General features: G+C 53.5%; 2 protein-coding genes across 6 annotated transcripts in view; both read right to left on the minus strand.

Annotated features, from left to right (window-relative positions):
* NPC1 (NPC intracellular cholesterol transporter 1) overlaps positions 1 to 9395 on the minus strand; it is a 38875-nt gene extending 29480 nt beyond the window's left edge. The window contains exon 1 of one of the 4 annotated variants that reach the window (XM_036323170.1): positions 9209 to 9395. In XM_036323170.1, coding sequence (XP_036179063.1) covers positions 9209 to 9262 — 54 coding nt within the window. In that variant the 5' untranslated portion in view covers positions 9263 to 9395. Of the gene's footprint in view, positions 1 to 384; positions 404 to 5524; positions 5662 to 9208 lie in introns of those variants that run through there. The other 3 variants (XM_036323167.1, XM_036323169.1, XM_036323171.1) reach the window with 3 other exon arrangements.
* Positions 9396 to 14587: 5192 nt separating this feature from the next.
* The window catches only part of ANKRD29 (ankyrin repeat domain 29), a 31385-nt gene continuing 22008 nt past the window's right edge, over positions 14588 to 23964 (minus strand). For both annotated transcript variants that reach the window (XM_036323529.1, XM_036323528.1), the window contains exons 7-10: positions 21740 to 21838; positions 19841 to 19936; positions 19281 to 19379; positions 14588 to 17074 (exon numbers count right to left, since the gene is read on the minus strand). In XM_036323529.1, coding sequence (XP_036179422.1) covers positions 16970 to 17074; positions 19281 to 19379; positions 19841 to 19936; positions 21740 to 21838 — 399 coding nt within the window. In that variant the 3' untranslated portion in view covers positions 14588 to 16969. The remainder of the gene's footprint in view (positions 17075 to 19280; positions 19380 to 19840; positions 19937 to 21739; positions 21839 to 23964) is intronic.

Raw genomic sequence — 23964 nt, forward strand, 5'->3', positions numbered from 1 at the left:
TGACAGCAAGAGGCACTGCGAGGTCAACATCCTGAAAAAATTCAGTAAAGCAAATGCCACCCCCAAAACCTGGTCAAGCACGGCAGTGAAGGAGGTAACAGAAACGACCTATTTGCACGATTCCTATTCCTGCCAGTTCACTGGTTCATAAGGGAAAGCTGTAGTTTATTACTAAGAATTGCTACAAATCCACGCGAGGACAGGCAGCATGTGATGACTGAGGCACTGTGTCTGCACGGCTGAGTAAGGAACGAGGAGCGCTAAGCAATGGGAGAACAGCCTCTCTCTGCTTCGGAGAATTAACAGCAGCCCCTCATGACTCACAGGGAGAACAGAACCACCAACACCAATAAGCCCTCAGTAAGAAGCAGCAGCAACACACACCTTGTCCTAAGGTCAGGAGACGGTAAGCAATGTGCTCATTTTAGGGAAAGTCACCTCATCGATCTTAAAAGAAAAACGCACAGCCTCTCCCGTGGAGATTTCTCAAGAGCCACTCATGTCCCTCATGTGAGAATCACGAGGCTGCAGGAACTCAGGAGGGAGGAGGTGCCGTGTGAGTCACCGGGTCAGCTGCCACCGGCCCTGCCAGCCACCGGGGCCGCGGGCTTGCACAAGCGAGCTGTCCCCTGTCCCTGGGGAAACGGAGGACATCCAACCAGGCTCCCAAACGCCTGGAGGGAAAGCCATCTTAAACAACCTGCACCGAGGCCGCCGCGCCTTCTCCTGGGGCCGCGGCACAGGACCCACACACCCCAAAGGGCCGGCAGTCTGTGCTGTGGTCCTCAGCGTTGAGATACAAATCCCACACCAGGCCCGGAAGACCTGGAAACATGAAAGAAAAACCAAGCAGGAGGCTGGGGAACATATGTGGGGGAGCCAGAGGGGCCGATATGATCTGACTCTGAATTCATTCGGGTATTTTAGAACATCCTTATCTCGACTCATGATACAAATGAAACAAATGAGGGCATGCCAACTATTCAAAAACACCACATATCAAACCTCTGGCAAGATGCTACAAAATTCCATCGCATTTTTAGGCAAAAAGAATCACAGTTATTTCTAATTCTAGGGAAAGTATTGTTCTTTCCAAGACTCTGGGTTCCAACTGAAAGGTCATTGTCCATCTACTGAAGTTTGAAAAGGCAAAAAAGCTGACCAACGAGGACGGGATGGGACGGGACAGGCGATGCTGATATTGACATGCCATTTAAACAGAAGAAACCCACCCTGGACCTCACAGCATTCTCAACAGCCCAACATGGCAAGCAAGTCTGGGCCCGGGGGTGGGGGGGTAGGGAGGGCAGGGGTAAGAGGGGCGGCCTCTGGCATGTCACCCATTGGAGAGGCAGAAATCCAGCCAACAAACCACAGCCGTGACTCGGGCATGACTAGCAGGAGGGCGCCTGGCGCCCCACTTCCCCTTCTCAGCACTCAGCACTCAGAAGGAAATAACGACGACCCAGTGCTGTGTGCTCCTGTCACAAAGATCATTCTTCATAATCGACATCACTTATCTCTAGGCAGCGTGTTCACCATCTGGGGGGCGGGGACGGGGAGGGGAGGGCGGGGTGCTCAGGACACGGCTTGTTAAGGCCAATCGAGCTGCAGCAGGTGCCAAATCCCTTGGAGCCGCGCATTCCTGCCCGTGAATGTGGTCACACCACCGCTCACCTCACAGGGTTGGTGTGAAGATCCAGGAGGGAATACACATGGAAGTGCTTGGTGAACGTGAAAGCACGGTACAAACCAATGAATTATTCCTAGTGTCTCCCAGCCGTGTGGGACCTCAGCAAAGAGGCTCCAGAGACCTGAAGGAAATAAAATACCAGGCTCCTTTGGGCCCAGGGACACGACACTGGGCTGGACTCAACGTCCTTGGGTTTGCTTCCAAAGTCATTCTGCCTCAGGCAGCCCTAAGCCAGTGGGGCCCAAAGTACTTACAAGCCCTTTACAAGCCAGGCACGGTTTGAACTGCTCTTCATGTATGAACTAAGGAATCTCACAATGAGCTGATGAGGGAGGAGCTGTTATTATACCCATTTTACAGATGAAGAGACGAGGCACAGTGAGGCTAAGTAACTTGTCCAAGAGTGGCAGAATCAGGATTCAAACCAGGACATTGTTGTTTCAGGAAACAGTCTTAATAAAATATAATCTATTGTATAATTAAGGTCCTCATTCTAACATTACACTCCCTCCCACTCCCCACCTTGTGCAAAGCACACACACGTGTCACACTGCTGCCCTGGGCTCAGGGCGGCCCCTTTTCCATCTCAAACCTCTCTCTACCTTCACCTTCCTGTTCTCGCCTCCAGCTAAAGGTGGGAGGCTGCCCTCCATCTCCCCAGTCCCGATGGGTGGTGTTCCTGCACTTCCTCCACCAACCGACCGCCTTCTCTTCCACATTTTCAACCCCATCTCTCTTGGCCCCTTTGCCTGCGCCTGCCTATGAATGCTGCTCCAATTTCATTCTCCCTCCGTCAAACCACCCCTCACCCTATCCCACTTCCACCTACCTGCCCAGCCACCCCAGGTGCTCAAAAGGAAGCTAACCTTCCTCTGAAGCCCCCACATCACCAGTCTCTGCTCCTCAGGGCCTAAAGCCGGGGCACCTTCCCGACCTCCCAGGAGGCTCCCTGGTGCAGCCTCCTGTGCCTCTTCCTCCCAGACTCCTCCCCTGCCGAGCCCGTTGCCATTCTTTGCCCTCATGGCACCTTCCACCCAGACCTGGGCAATGTCTCGGAGGCACCGCTGCCACTTGGCGCTTCCTGAGCCACAGCCGCAGGTTTTCTGCTGCCCAGAACCTACCATCCGCTCCCCTCCCACCCGTCCTTCCCCGTCCTTCCCAGTTCATGCCCCTCCGGCCCCCTCCCTGCACTCCACACCTCTGCTCCCCATCACGGCCACTTTCCACCTTCACCTCCTGACCCACCGGGCACAGTCCAGCGCCCGTCACTTGCTGAGTGCCTTCACCAGCTCCCTGAACCTCAGGTCTGTGAAGCTGGCACAAAAATACCACCCTTTACAGAGACGAGACGGAGGACCACACGGGTAAAGTGACCCACCTCAGAAACGGCAGGCCAGACCCTACCCCAACCTGGCTGGTTCTCAAGCCAGATCTCTCACTCCTCTCGCCGCACTGAGGCCACCCTCATCTCTGTATCCCGTCAAGGACCCAGCTGGCATCTGAGCGACTCAATTTTCAGTCTCCAAATCGCCAGAGCACAGAGGGCAGTCAGGACATTGTCAACAAAGAGGACAGATGCACCTACGATCCCTGGATGTCAGGGCAGGACATGCTGACAAGATGGAGGGACAGGGTGCACCCAGTGCTCACACACAGGCCCATGTGCCTTCCTCAGCAAGCACCTGATAACAGGAGCAAGGTGTCCGCCTTTACCAGGATACGGAGCACCTGGTGCTGATGCCAGGTGAGTGAATACACCCACTCGGGAGGAAGGACTGTGCCCAATAGGGAAAAGCACACCAATGTTCGAGGTCCGCCAGAGCCCAAAGGGCATGCAATCCAACGGGAGCTCAGTTCTGGTTGGGGGCTCGAGCCCCAGTAGAGGGCGTGCAGGAGGCAGCCGATCACTGATTCTCTCTCATCACTGATGTTTCTATCTCTCTCTCCCTTCCCCTTTCTCAAAAAAAAAGAAAAGAAAAAGAAAAAGAAATCAACAAAAACATATTTAAAAATAATAAGAATAGTTTAGGAAAGGCTAAAAAAATGTCAGAACTACAGCAACTTGCTAAAAGGGCTCCAGTAGGAAGCTGCAGGAAAGCCTCTCATCACATGGAGGAGCTCTGAACACCAGCGACGGGACCTTGTCCTCCAGGCTGCCCATCGGGAACCCCCCCCACCCCCCCGCTGGCGTGGCTCAGTGGTGAGCGTCCACCTAAGAATAGGAGGTCACGGTTCGATTCACAGTCAGGGCACTTGCCTGGGTTGTGGGCTTGATCCCCAGTGTGGGGAGTGCAGGAGGCTGCCCATAGGGAATCCTGCCCCCCCCCCCCGCTGGCGTGGCTCAGTGGTGAGCGTCCACCTAAGAATAGGAGGTCACGGTTCGATTCACAGTCAGGGCACTTGCCTGGGTTGTGGGCTTGATCCCCAGTGTGGGGAGTGCAGGAGGCAGCTGATCCAAAATTCTCATCATTGATGTTTCTCTCTCTCTCTCCCTCTCCCATCCTCTCTGAAATCAATAAAAATATATCTTTTAAAAATCCCAATGAATAAAGTATTAAGTAACTCATATTCAAACGCTTACCAAACGTCAACCAGGTTACGTGATTTCTTTCTCGTTTATTTTTCAGAGCCTGCCTCCCCCCCTCCCCCGCCATGGAGCAGTACTGTAGCATTTCACAGGTAAGGAAATTAAGGCTCAGAGAGTCTCTGAGGCCACATGGCTCATCAGTGAGGAAACCAGTGCTGAGAATGGAGGTCTGAGCACCAAGTTAACCTGCTCCGTCCTATTCCCACCCCACCCCCAGCTGCTGTACCGTTCACAACTCCAGTCAGTTGGTACATAAGGTGTATGATGAGATTTGGACAATGTGCCAGCTGGACAATGTGCCAGCCGGCGATGGGCTGTCCCATCGTTACAATCCTACACGTGTCCCTCTTCCTACATCCACGTGGCCACTTGAGTGCCATTCACATCTTTTTCAGTCCAGCGCTAAGCAGCCGTCAGCTCAGGGCTCACTTTCTCAGTGCAGGTGACTCCTCCACCTCAGGCAGGTGCAGCGCAGGGCTGGGTCCCTCCCTCTGCCCTGTCCTGACGGGTAGAGCTCAAGGCAGAACCTAGAGACGCCCCCGCCCCAGCGAGGGGACCACACACATAAGGCAGGACACTGGCGTGGAGGCTTGTCTGGTCTGAACTCTATTGAGGGAAATCTCTGGAACTCTGTTTTACAGCAACTTGGGGTGAACACATCCACAAAACAAGGAGTGATTTGTGTGAGCACCGGGCTCACCGGTAGATGGGTGTGTAAGTCACACATTTGTCCTTAGATGGACTCAGCTATCTTCACTGTATGGATAAAGTAGTTGGCAGTTTCTGTAAGTGACTCGCCCAGGATCATACCCCTAATAATACCATTAGGCACTGCTGAGCGCCAGCACCCATGGTCTGAGAAACAACCCAAGTCAAAAGACTAACATGAAACTGTGGGAGTGGATGGGGGTGCACCCTGTCTGCAGGCTTTTCTCCGATGGGACATTCACAGTGTGGCACCTGAGCCATGGTCAGGCCGGTGGGCTAATCCACCCCTGACTTATCACCGGCTCTTGGAGAAACCACACTAGAGCCAGGGCCTTACTGGCCACACAGAACATTTGCTGAACACACGTTCAACTTAGCTCGCTAACTGTAAATAACCCCCCACCGTTCTGAACCCGAACAGCACACAGGAGCCAAAGGGCAGAGGCCCAAGCCCCAGCCTGCCATCCACTAGGGATGTGGCCTGGGGACAAAGTTGAGCACTACTCTCCACATCTGCAACACAGCATCGCACTGACCTTAAAGGTGCTCTGCAGATCAACCAGGTCGACGAGCCCAGCCATGGGAGCGCTGGGCAAAAATCAGGTGGCTTTTTCCTTCAGTTTCTTGTCAACTGGGATGTTATTTTCCAATGGTTCACTGAGGTCATTCAGATACCATGAAGTCCACCCTTTTCAAGTGCACAGGTTTTAGTAACAACTCGGTAACCTCCCCCGCTATTTCCTCCCGTTTTCCTCTTGCCCACCTGGTGAGTGACCCTGCAAAGGTCAGCTAACGATGGGCTCCTAGGACGTTCTCTCCCTGCTTTTACTAAGCACACTTTGCATTGTGATTTTTACACCATATTTACTCTTCTTCCCGTCAACTATGAATAAGACGCATAGAAGCTGCTGACATCACACAGCACTTCAGTGTGGACTGCCCTCTGCCTCGTTTACACGTTTACTCGTTGCATCTACTTTTGTTTCCTACACTGTGTCCACAGCAAACACTTTTCATTTATAAAATTAGTGCAAGACGGTCATTTGAGTTCCTCTGTGGCCTGAGGGGAAGTCATAAGATAAAGGACACATTTTAAAGTTTCACTCTGAAATTCCCCAACAGCACACTTGCATCAGCGAGGGTTTTGTTTGTTCTTTAACGTTTTCTAGCCAAAGCAAACATTCCAAAGACTGAAAATAAGAGGCACAGTCCAAACATCGGAAAACTTGCACGGCCACCGCTGGTGACTGATTATGGAGAACAAAGACGCCATGTGCAAATCAGGGACATTTCTCCGCCAGCCTCGGAACCCCTCCCCCGCCCCACCCTCTCACCTGAGCCCACGAGAGCCTGATGATCTGGTGATTGAGAAACGCACAACGTCTGGCCACATTGGAGGCAACCCACTTGTTCAATTCCAACACTAGTCTCTCTTCCACGTGCACCTAAACAGTGGGGACAGCTGTTCATCTGACTGGACAGAGGAGGGAGCGGAGGCTCGGGGGTCACTGCTGGCCCAAGATCACTCCTGGGAAGAGGAGGAGGCCAGGCCCACACCCACGTCTTTTAATTCACAGTCGTTGGCTGGGCAGAAATGCCGCTGCGAGTTTACACAAAGACTTAGAGCTTCCCAGGGAAGGCAAGCGAGCTGGGGGCGCAGGGGAGCCAAGGTCAGGACGATGGGGCATTTGAACTGGCCTGGGAAGACAGACGGGGTTCGACAGCAAGTCGTTTGTTTGGCTGGAGAGAGCTGTGGTGTGAGGGGGACAGGGGCACTGAGGTGAGGTGAGACGTGCTCTGACCCAGGCTCCCGCAGGAGGGAAGGTGTCACCCTTAAAACTCCCGAGAAGCCTCCCCTTTAGGAGGCAGGGCTGCCCGGAGCGCGAGGACACACTGTCTCTATGAGCAGAGGGGCCCTTTGTCCTGGTGGCATGACAAACACTGCGAGCACAAAGACCTATTCAGCGAGCCTTTTCTTGCTGCCCACTGGCCGAAGGGAAACCTACTTTCCCTGAGCGCGGATGTTCGGAGAGTAGCGATCACAGCAGCAGCCCGGGCAGAGACTGGGAAAGATCACCCACATTCACGCCATCCTCAGGTGGTGATTCTTCAAGGCTCTCGGCCAAAAACGCCAACCATTCCCCAGCTCAGGAAAAGCCGTTCTAATGGCTTCATTCCTACCCAGGCCTCACCTTTGCTCCCTGTTCCTCAAGAAAAAGCTTATAAAAATATAGTCAGGATAAATGTATATAATATCTATAGACACACACTCAACCTATTTCTCAAAACTGTACACATTATTTGGATGACTACAAGGATTTTTAAAAACCATTCAGTCTAGTAATGTTATTTCATCCTCTGTAAAAATTTAAAATGAAGGAAAATCCCTCCAAAATGTATTGGAGGCCATCAGAGGACAGCCAGCCTGTCCCTCTGTGACGGAACGTTATGAGTGCTCAGACAGAACCCAGACGCGCTGCTGGCAGAGGTCAGAATCCTGAAGACAGCCGCCCGCCCACCCCACCTGCTCAGGTTCTGCCAGCCTCGCAGACTCAGTGAGTTGACTCATGAAATCACAATAGGAGTTTTTCCAGTTAAGCTTTACAGACCTGTCCCGGGCTCCCAGGCATTTTGCAAGGGACTTGAGACTCGTGACCAACCTCTGACCTACCCCCAAAGTCCTAGGAGGGCCTCTGGCCAGTAGCGGGGGTACCGCCTCCAGGAGAAGGGGTCTCACTGTTCAGTGAAAGCTGCTGGGCCCTGGGAAGCCCCGAGGTCCTGACTAAGCCGGGGAAGTTGGACAGCTGCACTTTCTTTAAGGCACATCATTGCTATCTCTGGAGTTTTCACTAAAGCAATGGGGTCTCTCCATATATCATACCTAATAACGCGAGTAATCCTCTGAGGTGTTTATTGTGTATCTTCAGAAAAAAACTGAGGCTTGAAAGAGGAATGCGCCCTGACCGGTTTGGCTCAGTGGATAGAGCGTCGGCCTGTGGACTGAAGGGTCCCGGGTTCGATTCTGACCAAGGGCGCATGCACCTTGGTTGCAGGCACATCCCCAGTAGGGGGTGTGCAGGAGGCAGCTGATCAATGTTTCTCTCTCATCGATGTTTCTGACTCTCTATCCCTATCCCTTCCTCTCTGTAAAAAATCAATAAAATATTTTTTTTAAAAAAAGAAAGAAATAGGAATGTGCCCAAAGCCAGTGCTGGTGAGCGGAACCCTCTCTCCGCCTTCTCCCGACCGGCGCCCACGCCCACGCCCACGCGGCTGGGACCCCCATACACACACCCAGGCGGGAGCCACCGCCCCTTTGGCTCCGGACCCTGACTGGGTCGCGTCCCCGATCCCCTCCCCAGGGCTGCACAGAAGCGAAGGAGAGGTTTCCTGGTCTGTCTGCCCAGCGACTCATCACCCCACTGCCACCCCCTGCAGGCAGGTGGGCACAGGATCCCAGGTCCCTCTTCACCCTGATCAGGTTTAACCAGCACTGATCCTTGGACTCCCCCACCGTGCCCCGGTTTTCAAAGAGGAAAACTCAGATACACCCACAGCAGGAGGCACTGCTGCCCAGGCGGCCTGACCCAGGGGAACCAGCCCACCCTGGGACCCCTGGGTCCTGGGGCCACCGAGTCCCCCGGGGTCCTGGGGCCACTGGGTCCTGCCACCAGCGGAGTTGATGGCCCCTGGGACTCAGCTTCCAAAGACGCGAAAAGAGTTGGTAAGAAGCAACTTGCACCCTTCAGGAGACCGAGCTGACTCCTGTCAGATACGCGCAGCTGTTCCAGCCGGTGCTCGACGAGCTCACCCGCCTCCCCTCCCTCGCGCCAACCTTCCTTCCCCTCCTCGCACCGGCTTCCCCTCCTCGCGCCTTCCTCTTTGGGGAGAAGGGCACACACGGGTAGGAGCCTCTAAACAATGGGCCAGAGCGGGAAAGCACGCGGCGGCACGAGGAAGGCAGTCAGGCTACACAGGACCCTCCCGCCCCCGACTCCCCTCCCGCCCCTGCCCCACGTCCTCCACCCAGAACTGGGGTGGCCACAGCGGAACGGGCGCCAAACAGGCCGAACCGTGGTCCCAGAGCCGACCTCCTCCACCTCGGGGCCGGGACGCGGCCGGGGGTGGTTCCCCAGGGCCCGCCGCCCTCCTGGACTCTCGGCCCCGCCGCGCCGCCGCAGCCCTGGTTCCCGCCGCAGCCCCGGTTCCCGGCCGCTCACCTGCGCCGGGCACAGCAGCAGCAGGAGGCCCAGGGCCAGGCCGCGCGCACTCATGTCGCGGGCTGCGGGCTGCGGAGGTTCCGCTGGGCCAGGCTCGGCTCGACTCGGTCCGCCTTCCTCAGAACCCAGTCCCGGCTCCGCGGACACAGAAAGAACCTGTCAAGCAGGACCCAGCGCTGGGGCTGCGCGCGCAGGTTAGGAAGGAAGAGGCGTCGTGAGACCCGCCCCCTTCCGGGCGGGGCCGCCGCCGCTTGGCCAGGAGGACGCTCTGGGGCGGGGTTATGGAGGGGGCGCGGTCATAGGGGGCGTGGCCTATCTGAACGGGCAAGGATACTGGGGGGCGGGGCCTCGATGGGCGGGCGGGGTTATGGAGGGGGCGGGGCCTAGCTGGGCGGGCGGGGCCACAGCCAGGAGAGGTGAGGACCAGACCCGGCCGCAGCGGCCTCCGGGAGTCCCAGCTCCGCACCTGTCTGCTCCGTCCCGCGGGGGGCGGAGTGGGGCCAGGGCCTTCCAGACTACGTCAGGTCAACTTCTGGGCTTTTCTTTTTAATTTACTTTTTTGTTGATTGATTTTAGAGGGAGAGAGGAACCCGATTTGTTCCACTTATTTATGCATCCATCGGCTGACTCCTGTGCGCGCCCCGACCAGGGCGTGTGGGGCGGGGTCTCTAACCACTGAGAAGCTCCGCCTGGGCTGGGCGCTAGCTTCTGGAGTCCGCCGGGAGAGTGTTTCTGGGGTTGTAGCAACAGTGTGTGATTTTCGCGCTTTAAATCCATGTCTCCCCTTTTTGTCCTTTTCTTTGGTTGAAGATGGTGGGCGAGGCGGTGTTAGCAAACGGGAGGTCCTGGCGACGCTTTTTCCTGGTACGGCCCCCACCGCTCGGCGGAACACGTGCTGACTCTAGGTCCGAGCAAGCTCTGCTCCGAACCCAGTCCCCGAAAGGGGTCCGGCCTGGGCGCGGCCCGCGCACCCGGAGGCGCGGCGCAGTGGCCGGGGCGTGTGGTCATCGGTCATCGGTCACCGGGGAGGGCGTTGTGGGCCTGGGCGCGAGGGCGGGCGCGGGGCGAGGCCCCTGAGTCACCCGGTCAGCTCAGCCCCCATCCCGGGAGGCGCTGGAACCGCACCCTCTGCTGGCGGAGCCGAGCGAGGCCAAGAACCCAAACCCCGTTCCCGGGCGAGTGGGGCCAGAGGCCCTTTCTGAGTTCTAGGTGCAGTCCAGAGAGACAGAGATAAAGAAGCGTCCTTGTTTTGTGTGTGTGTTGTTTTGTTTTGTTACCGTGCCTCTTCTTATTATATATGACCGCCTTTTTGGACGTGCACTTATGTTTATCCCATGCATTTCTGGTGACATTGCCCTCAGGTGTCAGGTGTTGAGATCACTCATCAGCAGCAGTCATTTCCATTTTGAAGTTACAGAAATGGAGGTAAGGCTCTCCTTTCCCCACGGTGGGCTCTGATTCACAATGAAGAGACTAAACACCCTCTGCAGCACTGAAGAGCGCCATTCCCTCCGACCGCACTCAGGGGTCATCAGTGACTGCCTTCCTCCCCACCTCCTCAGCCCGGACGTGTCCAGGTGTCCGAGCCGGGCTGGCTGGGCACGGCAACTGCAGGGTTTCCACTGGACGGAAGCCCTAACCCTTCCACTGACCTCCACTCCCCGTGGGCTTCCTCTGATGACACAGCAGTTTGCTTTATGCAGATGTGCTCAGAGGATGTCACTGAACCTGCAGCATCAGCATATTATCTGGGAACCGGTTTGAAATGCAAATGTGTGGGCTCCACCACCCTGGACACGCTGCATGGGCAGCTCTGGGGAAGGCCTCCGGGTGGTCCCAGGGCACACACTCCAAGCTGCAGCTGCACTGTATTCCCCGGACCTGCAGGGCTAGTTAGCCTCCCAAGTTCAGCAAAGTCCTTATGGAAACAACAGCAAAACCCCTTACAAATGAACTGATGCGAGTAAAGGAGATTTCAAGCTCCAGACACAACATTTCTGGATGGGCAGAAATTCTGATAATTCCACCAGTCTGAAAACAGAAACAGATCTGTTACCATATATACAGATGTTTTTTCTGGTCAGTCTTTCCTACAACTTCAACAATGCTCAAAAGCCTAGGGTATATTTTTTAAATAAACTCTCTTATTCCTAAGTCACACCCCCCCCACGCCCCATAACAAAGTAACCCATGCATGCCTATGGTAGAAACTTTGAAAATACACAAAAATTGGGAGACAAGAATAGAAAAATCATCTATAATTCCACCGTTATGGATAATGTGTCACACTGTGGTGTATTTCTCCTTCTATGAAAATGGTTTTCACATGGTTGAGATCCTAAGGGAGACTTTTTGCTTGTTTGTTTAAATAATAATGCCACTATGATTATATACACAATTCAACAATGATTGTATAACGACAAAGGACAGAACGAGGGAAAATGAAATTATTAGACACATGCATCTTTATAAATGTGCAAAAACATGCTCCAGAAAAATTCTATGTATTTGAAAACATTAATTAAATATAATATATGGACTTTTAAACAGGTAGAGGCATACAGTATACATTTTTCAGTTTGCTTTTTTGCATCTAGCAATATGCTTTATTACTAATTTTTTTTTGTTCATCCTTGCCCAAGGATATGTTTCCCATTGATTTTTAGAGAGAGTGGAAGGAAGGGAGGGAGGGGAGGTGAGATAAGAGAGAGAGAGAGAGAGAAACATCAATGTGAAAAAGACACATCTATTGGTTGTCTCCTGCACGCGCCCGGACCGGGATTGGACCTGCAACCCAGGTCATGCCCCTGATGGGGAAGTGAACCTTCTGTGCTAGGGCCGACGCTCTAACCACTGAGAGCACTGGCCAGGGCTGAAATAGGCGTTTAAAACTCTACACTGAAGCAAGCCCAAGTTCACTGACCTCTTCACTGGAAATAGCTACAACTCATGACTTGGTGCCAGTGGTTCTGACTCAGAAATGGGCCATTGTTGGTCAAACGTACGCTGACATGTCATTTGCCCTCGTAAAGGCACACGACTTGGTGACTAATCCAGTCCCTGGCGGTGGGGACTTCCTCGCAGAGACGATGCCACAGCGTCCGGATGACTCCGAACGGCGGTCGGCGTTTCACAATGCCGTTCCCTCCCCTGGAGGATTCCGTCAGGGACACGGTGTCCTTTGCCGGGGGTGGTTTGGGTCTCACCTTTCCTCAAAGAGGGCCCCCCTCTTGTAATCTGACCACTTCCTCCCTAAGGCTCTTCGCCAGTCCGACTGCGGGAAGGGGAAGAACAGCATTCCCTCCTGAAAAACAAGAGGCTTAGGACCATGTGAGGGAGGGAAGAGGCCAAAGACGCGAGAAGTCACTCTTTCTGATGAAGCTGACGAGGGAACCGGAGGTCTTTAATAACGTCCTTCTATTGTTAAAACGTGACATCGTTTAAAATCATCTCAAAATATTGCCTTTCCACAAATACATAGATGATGTAGCCAAGGGTGGAGTCTCGCAGTCCGAGAGCTAGAAAATGCGTTTGTCCTGCTGGTGTTTGGTGGCTCAGCCGGGGAGATTTTTCTGGCTGCCAGTGAAATTAATTTTGTTAATTAATTTCTGTTTGTTAACAGAAAATTCTGTTTCTTTGTGATGGGGTGGGGCCACAACATTAGTAACAAGGAAACAGAATTTCCAGAGGATGAGGCCCAGAAATCAGGATTTTAAAAAGATTCCCAGGTGATTCTAATGTGCAGCCAAGGTTGAGAACCACTGGCCTAGAACATGAACTCACAGGCCCGCCTCCGTCGCACCACACAGACCTCGCATCTTCATGATGTGGCACAAAGGGCTTCCTTTCTTGTGAGCGAGCATTCGGCCGCTGCCAGCTGCCAGCGATGCCTAGGAAGTGCTTGGGGCGGCTTCACAAATGCAGTTCTCCCGTCACAGCGACAATTATTTCCAGACCACATTTAAAAATACATTTTTTTATTGATTTCAGAGAGAAAGGGAGAGGGAGAGGGAGAGAGAGACATCAATGATGGGAATCATCCATCAGCTGCCTCCTGCACGCCCCACGCTGGGCATGGAGCCCACAACCTGGACATGTGCCCTGACCGGGCATGGAACTGTGACCTCCTGGCTCACCGGTCGACCCTCAACCACTGAGCCACGCCTGCTGTCCATCTCATATAGGAAGGAGGCAGTCCCATTCCCCCTCCTGTCCATTTCACGTTGTTTCTGCTAACTTCCTTTTTTGCTTCCAAGTTCCTCCTCAGTCTTTCTCGCACCAGAGTGTCCCTCTTTCATCCCATCACTCTGCAAAGATCAGCGGCAATCTAGTTCTAAACGTCAGTTGCTGTTGACAACTGCCCCCTGGAATCTGTTTTCACACATTCTTCAACTTGTCCCGAACTCTCTCTCTCTCTGTGTCCCTGAACCGTTTTCCCCATTTCCTACCAGTTTCTGGCACCGTGTGCACTGTGCTACGAGGTCGGCTGTCGGCTGGCACCTGGGGGCTCGGCTGTCAAACAGTTCCCTGCACTGACATCAGACTTTCCCTGAATGGCAAGGGCTCACTGAGCCCAAGTCGTTTACAAACCATTGGTCTGTGCCAATCGATGCCTGGACGTCTGGGATCTTGGCAAAGGCCAGGCAGAGGGTGCCTGGGACCAGTTAATTAAAAGCCTGGTGAGTCGCCATTGAGCTTCCCCCGGGGACAGCACTTCATGGTGTTGTCACACTCGTTGGGAGAGCAAGGAAGCTCGCCCAGTGACTGCTGGAGAGACTCTTGGAGGCCTGCACTGCTTTCCTGCCTTCACGCCACTTCCCTTCCCCTTCGCTGATCTTGCTACACACCCTTTTGCTGTCATCTTCGCCCCGAGTATGACCACAGGATGAGCTCTGGGGTCCTCCTAGCCAATCAGCAAAACTGGGGCGGGGGGGACGTTTTAGGGTCTCCTGACATACTTAGTATAATTCACCTTTCCCCTCACGCTCCATGTTCAATTAATCACCAACTACCCTTAGCTCTGCCTCTATCTGTTTTGAAAAATATGTCTGTATTCTCCGCCCTTACTGCCTCTATGCGGCAACTTCCCCCCCCCCCCCCCCCCCGCCCCGACTTCCCACACTGAAAGCAGCAAAACAATGAAGAGTTTCTATTTGTAGCATCTTCTGTGACTCTCCCGGGAATTTTTGTCTGAATAAAAAAACCTCCTGGCATCATGACAAAAGTGATCCACGGTAGAAATAATGAAATCATAGGTCTATAAGTAACATAAGGCTTACAGAGCTGAGTCATTAATTCTAAAATTCCATCTTATTTAAAATCACAGAAATACCTTCTGATTAAACACAAACAGGAAAAAGCAGCAAAGGCAAACTGGGTAGTATATTAACTTTATTTTGAATTATAACCTGGAATATTTCATCAGAGAAATGGACATAATGAAAAACTTCTGTGGTTGAATTAAACAAATGCCTTGCATAGGAATTGCTAGTTCTAAGAGCTCAATGAACTGTGAGTTAGATGAACATAAAACAAGAACCATCTATCTGTGTACAAACAAATGCAATTTAGCTTTAAAAACATTTTTTTTAGAAGTGCACCCCTGAAATCTATATAATTTCATTAACCAATGTCACCCAGTAAATTCAGTGAAAAGTAACCCGTTTGCCTGTTATCAACCCATGAACCAGGAGGTCAGAGTTTGATTCCTGGTCAGGGCACGTGCCCAGGTTGCAAGCTCGGCTGCAATTTAGCTTTAAATAACAGAACGTTTTGTTTTTTGTTTTTTCCAGTCTTGGGTGAGTGATTTAGATGATCATCTTCCCTGCTGTGGATAATATCATCTCATCTAGACCACATGTGCGCCTTCTAAGCTAGAGACCTCTTGCCTACAGTCAGAGGCTCCCTTAAATATTGTCAGAGCTCCTGGATTCATTTTAATGACCCTGATATTGATCAAGAGCATTATCCACATAAAATGATCTCATAAATAGGCCAAGGAAAGCATGTCTTAGTGAAAAACAACATTAAGTTTGTGACTTCATTGCATTTTTGTCCTTTGGAACTTTGCTATCAGTCCCCATAAAACTTTTGATTTAGATCAGTGATGAGCAACCATTTTTGGCTTAAGGCTCTAAGTTAGGGCTCTAACTAAGGCAAAAAATATTAAAAATTTAAGGCCACATTATTTTCGTCTTCAGAATAAATATTGCTTTGTGAAATTCTCATGGGGGGATGTGTAATTGCACAACTTTGCTGAGTAAAAGACAGTCAATGAGGAAACTGGCACTGCTTTGCAGCTACTAAAATATTAATATACGGGGTTCAGCAATCCAGACAAAGCTTTCTCATTGTTTATCCTGACGTGAGACTGCAGGCGTGTTGCATAGCTGGCCAGGCTGTGGGTTGCTCAGTACTGGCTTTGCTTGTGATAATGATCAAAATAAGCTAATATCTGTTGGTTATGTTATTGATCATAACAAACTTTAGGAGGATATCTGCCAATTTCAAAATTATACTCCGTTGTTTACCGACTTAACGAAAATGCTTTTAGTGACACTGCAAGTTGGTTAAAAAACCCTCCTGGGGTTACATTTCCCTCCGTGTCAACGTGTGTTTACATAGAACACTGGCGGGACACAGAGCAGAACAGGAACGAGAGAAGGAAAGATGTGTTTCTAAGTCACAGAATACCCGTGTTCATCACGGCGGGTTACAGAGAGAGGGTTAGCTCATGTCTGTGCGCATAGGCACCAAATGAGGCATGTAGACACCACTGATTGTAAAGTGCATCGAATATAAATTTTACACCTTTCTCAGAGGAATAGTTCCATAAAACCCAGGTTTCCTTCTTGGAACCCACTAGCTCAAGAACATGCATAGAGGAACACTTACTACACACTAACAACAGTCTTTTATTACTACAGTCCTGCAATAGTGCTAGCGTATCGTACTTGCACATATCACATTGTATCCAAGGACCGCAAAGCCACTGTACCAAGCAGAGTGATGCTGGAAGCTCCAGATTCCAGAGCATGCCAATGGCACAGGAATCAGGGTCCCGATAACATAACCTAAATAAAAGCTAAAAAAAAAAAAAACCAATCCTCAAGTCCTGCGGTTTGTAATTTTCTGAATTTCCAAACTTGCCACTTGCATCCTACCCTTCCTGCAATACGGACTCCGGGTAAACATGGCTTTTACGTGTTAGGACCAAGGTCCGGTTCAACTCACACATGAACACTTTGTCTTCTGAGTTCAACAGCCCCCTTTGACCTCTTAGTGATGCACGTTCGCACGTCAGGTCTCTGAGACCACGGCTATGATCCTTGGGTAGGAGAACATCTTACACTGGGATGACATACATGCATACATGTAAAATGTCACAGAGCTACACATTTTAGCACACTTACATGTAACACAAAAGCTAAAGGGCACTAGCTCATCGGAGGTCAGACCTGCAGCTTTTAAAGGCTTACAGTCTTTCTGTCTTCTGACTTAAAGCTCTTGGAAGGTTTAACGATTAGGGTTTAACGGAGAGACACAAGTGAGTCCATGGCCCTGCCAGGCCCCGGGGAGTGGGCTGCAGGCCGCGTGAGCAGCCGTGTGAATGAGGAGGTCCCTGCCCTGTGCTTCAGGCACCAGGCACAGCTCTTCTGGGTGGGGAACCTGGGTGGGCAACCAGGGCACTGTCTCCTTACAGAATCTCCAACACCATCTGAAAGCAGTTTCTAGTGGGCAATGCGGTGACGGTTTCTCCCTTCAGTCAAATATGCAGCTGAGATAGCTCTTCCTGTGGCCTTCCTTGCCCCGCAGGAGACTCAGTATTCGCTCGTTTTGGGTGAGTTCTGCTGGAAGTTTGTTGGCCTGAAAGAAGGTAAGACAGGCATTAGCGGATTCCCACAGTTGGTGTGGTTTTAGGGACTCCAACGAGGGGGCTTGGACCCGAACCTGCTTATTTCCTGGTGAAACACCCTTTGGACTCTGCTTTGTGTTCAGGCATTAGAGGTCTCTCTGGAACGTAAACACGTCACCGGTCAGGGTTATTCTTTGTTAGGGTTACTTTTCCACCTAGCCGTGCCTCTCACTAGACGGTACCCCCCTGGATGCCAGGGCCCATGCTTTTTGGTCATGTGTTCTCGTTTCCGGCGCAACGCCCTGCGCATCTGGCCTGTGCTCCATAAACACTGGTATGTGCCCTCGAAGGGCCCGCCTGAACCTCCATCAGGAGCAGCCACACGCAGACTCATAGCTCTCGGAGCGCCCAAGCCCGTGCTGTGCTCACTGGGAATCCCCACAACCACCACTGCTGAGCTCCCAGGAGGCACACCCAGAACTGCATTTCCAGTTTCTATATAAAGGTTCTAACTGCTCCCCGGCCCCTTCATTCAGCCCTGGATGTCCCCGTCCAAGGTCTAAAGATAAGACAGGGGTGGTGCTTCCAGCTGCCTTATCACTCCCCAGGCCCACCAATGGAAGCTAATCTCAGCATCTCGGGAAGAGATAAGCAGAGATACGCTGTCATCAAGCAGGTCAGTGGTAGGAACAGGAGAGGACCCATAGATTACGTGGAGTGAAGGAGACCCTTGCTGTTCAGCTGTACTTCCTGATAGTTTCTTTCAAAGTGTCACGACGGGCTCCTTGCTTTTGTTTTCCTTATGAATAAAATCAGACACAGTAGCAGATGCGTATAGAAATTCAAGCGGCAGGAAAGGAAAGTATAACATAAAAATAGCTTTCGCCACACCCACTTCCTCCTTCAAGGTGAGCAGCTTAGCCCTGGCTGGTGTGGCTCTGTTGGTTGAGCATCGTCCTGGCACCAAAAGGCTGCTGGTTCGACTCCCAGTCAGGGCGCATACCTGGGTGCGGGTTCGATCTTGTCAGGGCACATACGGAAGGCAACCATTGACGTTTCTCTCTCTAAAAATAAATGTAAAAGTCTTTAAACAAAAAACAGAAGTTAGCAGTGTCGTGTGCTTCTTCAAGACCTGTCCTGGGCTCCTGCCCCCACCCCACCCTCCCACTGGACAGCTCATGCAGATGTTGGATAAGAGGAAATACGACGACAATCGTGTTTTTTTCCTATGGCTACCGTGCATCTTCCACCTCCAGATTTGGCCTAACGGTAAACTAAAGAGTCTGAGTTGTAAAAAGACATGGGTTGGTTCTGTAACAGGGCGGTGAGGTCCTGTTAACAACATAAAAGTGACATTTTCCCATGCAGACACCAAACAGAGCACCAGCAATCCTCAGCATGTGACCATCCAGCCTCCGGGGGTGGCGGCAACCACCAGACTCTGACATTTTTAGGGCACTTTGTGGATAACAGGACACTCATAACCCCGCTCCCACACTGCTGCCCTCTCCCCCCACTGCCTCCCCACCCCTGGAGCTGCGCCCTTGTTAGCTGAAACCCACTGATAATACAGGGTTTTATTTTTTTTTTTAATATATATCTTATTGATTTTTTTACAGAGAGGAAGGGAGAGGGGTAGAGAGTTAGAAGCATCGATGAGAGAGAAACATCGATCAACTGCCTCCTGCACACCTCCTACTGGGGATGTGCCCGCAACCAAGGTACATGCTCTTAACCGGAATTGAACCTGAGACCTTTCAGTCTGCAGGCCGATACTCTATCCACTGAGCCAAACCGGTCAGGGCGATACAGGGTTTTAGAGTAATTCTCTGGGTCCAACCAGGCCAGCATGGCTCGTGGCTGAGCATTGACCTATGAACCAGGAGGTCTCAGTTTGATTCCCAGTCAAGGGCACACAGCTGGGTTTTGGGGTCGATCCCCAGTACAGGAGGCAGCCAATCGATGATTCTCTCTCATCACTGATGTTTCTATCTCCCCCTCTCCCTTCCTCTCTGAAATCAATACGTTCAGTGTAATTCTCTGGCCCAAAGGGACTGCTCACCCACAACCCAGTCACCACCTCGCCTGCCGTTTCTAGGCGGAAGTGCGAGAAGAGCGACAGGAGCCAGAGAGGCGTAACCTTGGTTACGGCAGACACTGCCTTACCTCTGCACAGGTGCCTGATGGAGTGGAAAGACGCGCAAGGCAGGCCCGTACCTTGTTTCTCAGGGCTGGGTCTGCCCCCGCCTCCAGGAGCAGCGCAACGGTCTTAACGTTCCCGCTGAGCACGGCCGCGTGGAGCGCCGACGTCCCGTTCTAAGAGGAAAGACGGTGCGTCACAGTGACTCAGCCCGCAGCACTCGCCGGCCTTACGCTCCCTGATGCCCCCTCTCCAGCCACATCAGCCTCTGACACAGTGCGCCCAGGTGCACAGCAGGTGGTCAGTGTAAGTGCTGCCAATGCTCTTTTCTTTCAAAAAAAAAAAATTTTTTTTATTTATTTTATTTATTTATTTTTTATTTTTTATTTCAGAGCAGAAGGGAAATAAGGAGAGAGACAGAAACGTCCATGATGAGAGAGACTCATGGACCGGCTGCCTCCTGCACGGCCCTCACTGGGGATCGAGCCCACAACCCGGGCACGTGCTCTGACTGGGAATCCAATTATGACCTCCTGGTTCACAGGCCAACGCTCAACCACTGAGCCGCGCTGCTGGGCCAAGAACAGACTTCTTCATTTCCAACCCCCTTCTCTTACAGACGGGCACAATTCCTTACCTTCAAAATGCCAAGGGAGGGGGAGAATTTCAGCAGCTCCTGGATGACGTCGTGGTAGCCCTTGTTGGCGGCCTTCAGCAAGGCCGTGGAGCCGTCCTTCAGGACAGGGAAACGGGGGCATTCAGAGCGAGCCGGGCTGAGCACGAGGGCCATGCACCGACCTGCCAGGCCCCGACCCTAGGGGCCTCCTAGCGCACACGCAGCCACCGAGTCTGCTTTAGGGGCACCAGGCAAAACCGGTGACTTCTTATGTCATCTCAGGGCCCTGCCATTGGAATTCGCACTCTCCCAGCCCCTTGGAACTCTGGGTAAGGGACAATGGACTAGAGGCACCTCTGTCGTTCGTGACCGAGCAGCCCTGTTGATCTGCTTGCAGTGATTTAACAATTCTTGAACTGTATTGGCTGTTCTCAAGCGTTAAAGGGGCTTTTCGTTTTGTCTTTTCTCGCCTGCAGCCTTGCTCTCCTCTGCCCTGGGTGTCTGTCTGCCTGTGGTGGTGGGGGAGGGGAGGGGAGACTGAAATCTGTTAAAAAGAATGCAAGGACAAGCTGAGAAATTAACCACCCGCTCCTGCCATCACTTGGCGTGAGCAGAGACCTTGCACATTCTTTTCCTCCTGCCTTAGCGTATCGATGGCGGCACCGGGAGGTTTCGCTCACAGCCCCCTCCGGCAGAAAGGAGACGGCCGCCCACCTCGCCCAAGGCTTAGCGGGAGTCGGGAAGAAAGAACAGGAGGAAACAGGGGTTTCTTTCCTGGTTTCAGAGTCGGTGGGAAGAGGAACAGTGGGAGAGGGGAGATGACGTGGCCAGGAGCGCACCTCTGTTTCCTCTTTTTGGGGTCTGACTGGGAAAGAGGGTGGTCACATAAGCAGAGCCATGCCAAGGACAGAGGCCAGACACTGTGAAAAAATAAATAAATAAAAAGCGAGCAGCAAGCCGCCCTTGGTTCCTATGGGGCGAGGCCTGCTGTGGGGTGAGGTCAGTGGTCTGCAAACTGCGGCTCGGCAAACTGAGGCTCACGAGCTACACGTGGCTCTTTGGCCCCTTGAGTATGGCTCTTCCACAAAATACCGACTTCTGTGCATGGGCCATGAAGTTTCAATCGCACTCTACGTGCATGCCCGCACATGGTATTTTGTGGAAGGGCCACACTCAAGGGGCCAAAGAGCCACATGTGGCTCGCGAGCTGCGGTTTGCCAACCACGGGGTTAGCTGACCCCGGGGCTCTGTGGCTGGGGGCTGAGCAAGGGGGGTCCGCCTGGAGCACTGAGGGACCCCAAACCACAGGCACCCAAGCCCGGCCAGCTGCACTTGGGCAAGTGCCAGCAGGAGGTGCAGTGCCCCCTGGAGCAGCTGCCAGGGACACCCCCCCAAGGAGCCAGGGCCCAGGCTCCTACGCCCCCTCCCCACCGTCCATCCAGAAGTCTGCTCAGGGGGGAGCATCACAGAGGAGTGATGTGTTTTGTTTTGTTTTCCTTAGAGAGCGGAGCAGCACTAGGTTTCAACAGATTCACACGGTTAGTTTCTGGCTGAAGAGCAGGTGGAGGGGGGGAGAAAACCCAGCTGGCACGACCACATACAGCCGCGTGGTCTCCGGGCCTAGGCTGCCATGGTTTGGGGCCTTGGTGCGTGCATTTCCCCTGGACGCCCTCCCCGGCCCCTGCCCGGCCCGTGCATGCATCACCGCTCCCTGTCCCCCCCTCCCCCCCCGGGACCCACAATGCGTGCATTTCCCCAGGTTCCCACGGTGCGTGCATTTCCCCTGCCTGCCCCCCCAGGCCCGTGCATGCATAACCGCCCCCCACCTCCGGGACCACCCACAGTGTTTGCATTTCCCCAGGTTCCCACGGTGCGTGCATTTCCCGGGGCCCGTGCTGTGCAGCTTTCACTCAGACTCACGTCTCGGGCGGCGTCGCGGTCGGCTCCCCGCAGCAGCATCACCCTCACCACCTCGCTGTGGCCCATCTGCGATGCGATCCACAGCGGTGCCGTCCCATCCTGAAGCGAGAGGACCACACAGTGTCCACACGGCAGTCACACAGCAGCCACACGGCGTCCACATGGCAGCCACATGGCATCCACACGGCAGCCACACGGCGTCCACACGGCAGCCACACGGCATCTACACAGCGTCCACATGGCAGCCACACGGCGTCTACACAGCGACCACATGGCAGCCACACGGCGTCTACACAGCGTCCACATGGCAGCCACACGGCATCTACACAGCGTCCACATGGCAGCCACACGGCGTCTACACAGCGTCCACACGGCAGCCACACGGCGTCCACATGGCAGCCACACGGCGTCCACAGGGCATCCACACGGCTTCCACATGGCAACCACATGCTATCTACACGGCAGCCACACAGTGTCCACACGGCAGCCACATGGTGTCACACGGCATCCACACAGCAGCCACACGGCCTCCACACGACGTCCACACGGCAGCCACATGCACCATGATTTCACTGGCAGAGAGGATGGCAGGGCCGTGGGTGGTGGAACCAGCGTGTCTCAGTCACCAGCGCGGAAGCTTAGGGACCAGCCGGCTGGACAAGCAGCACAGGGAGGAGACCCCCCACCTCAATGCCAGGGGCCGCTGACCTCTGAGAACACAGGTCGCTCTGGAGAGAAGGGCAAGAGGGAGGAGGGCCCAGAACTGCCTAAACGTAGGTAACTAAGATAATGTGGCCCAAAGAGGCTGCTGGTCAGATAAGACCGAGTTACTCATCCGTGGGGACGCGGGCTGAGAGCACGATGATTCAGCTACAGGACACACAGGTTGTTTTCTGCTGAGGATGTGACTTCACTCGGATCTGCTACTCGCAGCGGGCACAGGACTGCCGCCCAGTGCTGTCCGGCAAAGGACGGGGACAACGGCGTTGGCGCGGGTGGAGGATGAGGGCATGTCGGAGCCCAGAGGTCCCGAGGGTGCTGGGTACGAGGACACGGCACCTCTGTTCTTGCAGAGACGTGGGGAAGAGGGGCTGAGACGGGTGGAAGGATCTGAAACACCTCGCCCTCCTCCATCCTTCAATCTGCACATCGTGCATCAATGCAGACCCATCCTCGATTGGTACTCTCAGCTCACAAAGCAATTCTCCATCCATTATTTAATTGGATTCTCCCAACTCAGGAGAATCATTCATTCCTCATTCAACCACCCGGCAATTATTAAGCATCTTCCGAGTCTCCGGCAGCCAGAGCTAAAAATAAGACGTGACTGCCCCGTGGAAGGACCTATGAACCAGGAGCTCACGGTTTGATTCTGGTCGGGGCACAGGCCCGGGTTGTGGGCTCCATCCCCAGGGTGGGGCGTGCAGGAGGCAGCCGATCCATGACTCTCTCCCATCACTGATGTTCCTACCCCTCTCTCCCCCTTCCTCTCTGAAATCAATAAAACATATTTAAAAATAAGACGTGATCCCTGCTCTGACAGGAGCTAAGCCAGCGGAGAGGCGACGGAATCTGAGTCTGACCTCAGGGCTCCAATAAAGTGTGGACACAGAGCCCCGAGAACCAGGAGAGGGCCTCTCACGTGCGGGTGACGGGTCAGCTCCCAGGTGGGCGTTGGCATCTGAGCTGGGTCTTGAAGGAGGACTAGGATTTTGTCAGGGGGGTGAAGGGACAAGGGGACCTATGGAGATGGAACATGTCCAGTCCCAGTGACCTGGACAGGAGGGGCTGGGTCAGGCAGGGTGGGCGATCCAGACGGTGTGGCCACAAGGGCGTGGGTGTGGCCGGAGGGGCGTGGGTGGGACTGGGAGGCAGGAGGGGGTGTCTGGGCTCCCCTGCTGGTGCCCTTCTCCCTCCTTATCCGCTGGGGCCATTGTTCTTTGTGGATGTCGCCACCAGGGGGCAGCCGAGGAAAGGCCGTCAGGGGCCTCTGATGCTTTGGAAGGGCTTGTTTTGAGTAAAATGCTGTTAATTGACACTGATACTTAGAGAAGTGCTGAGAGGTGCTCCGCTGGGAGTCACTGGTAACATCACAGCAGTAACGCTCACAGCCATCACCTCATCGCAACGGCCATGGGGTGGGGGCCACCCTTTCCGGCTGAGCCTCGGCGTCCCTCCTAGAAACTGTGAGCCTCACAGACGGACGGACATTCCCGGTGGGAAGA

This window comes from Myotis myotis, unplaced genomic scaffold, assembly GCF_014108235.1.
Source record: "Myotis myotis isolate mMyoMyo1 unplaced genomic scaffold, mMyoMyo1.p scaffold_m19_p_9, whole genome shotgun sequence".
Lineage (NCBI taxonomy): Eukaryota > Metazoa > Chordata > Mammalia > Chiroptera > Vespertilionidae > Myotis > Myotis myotis.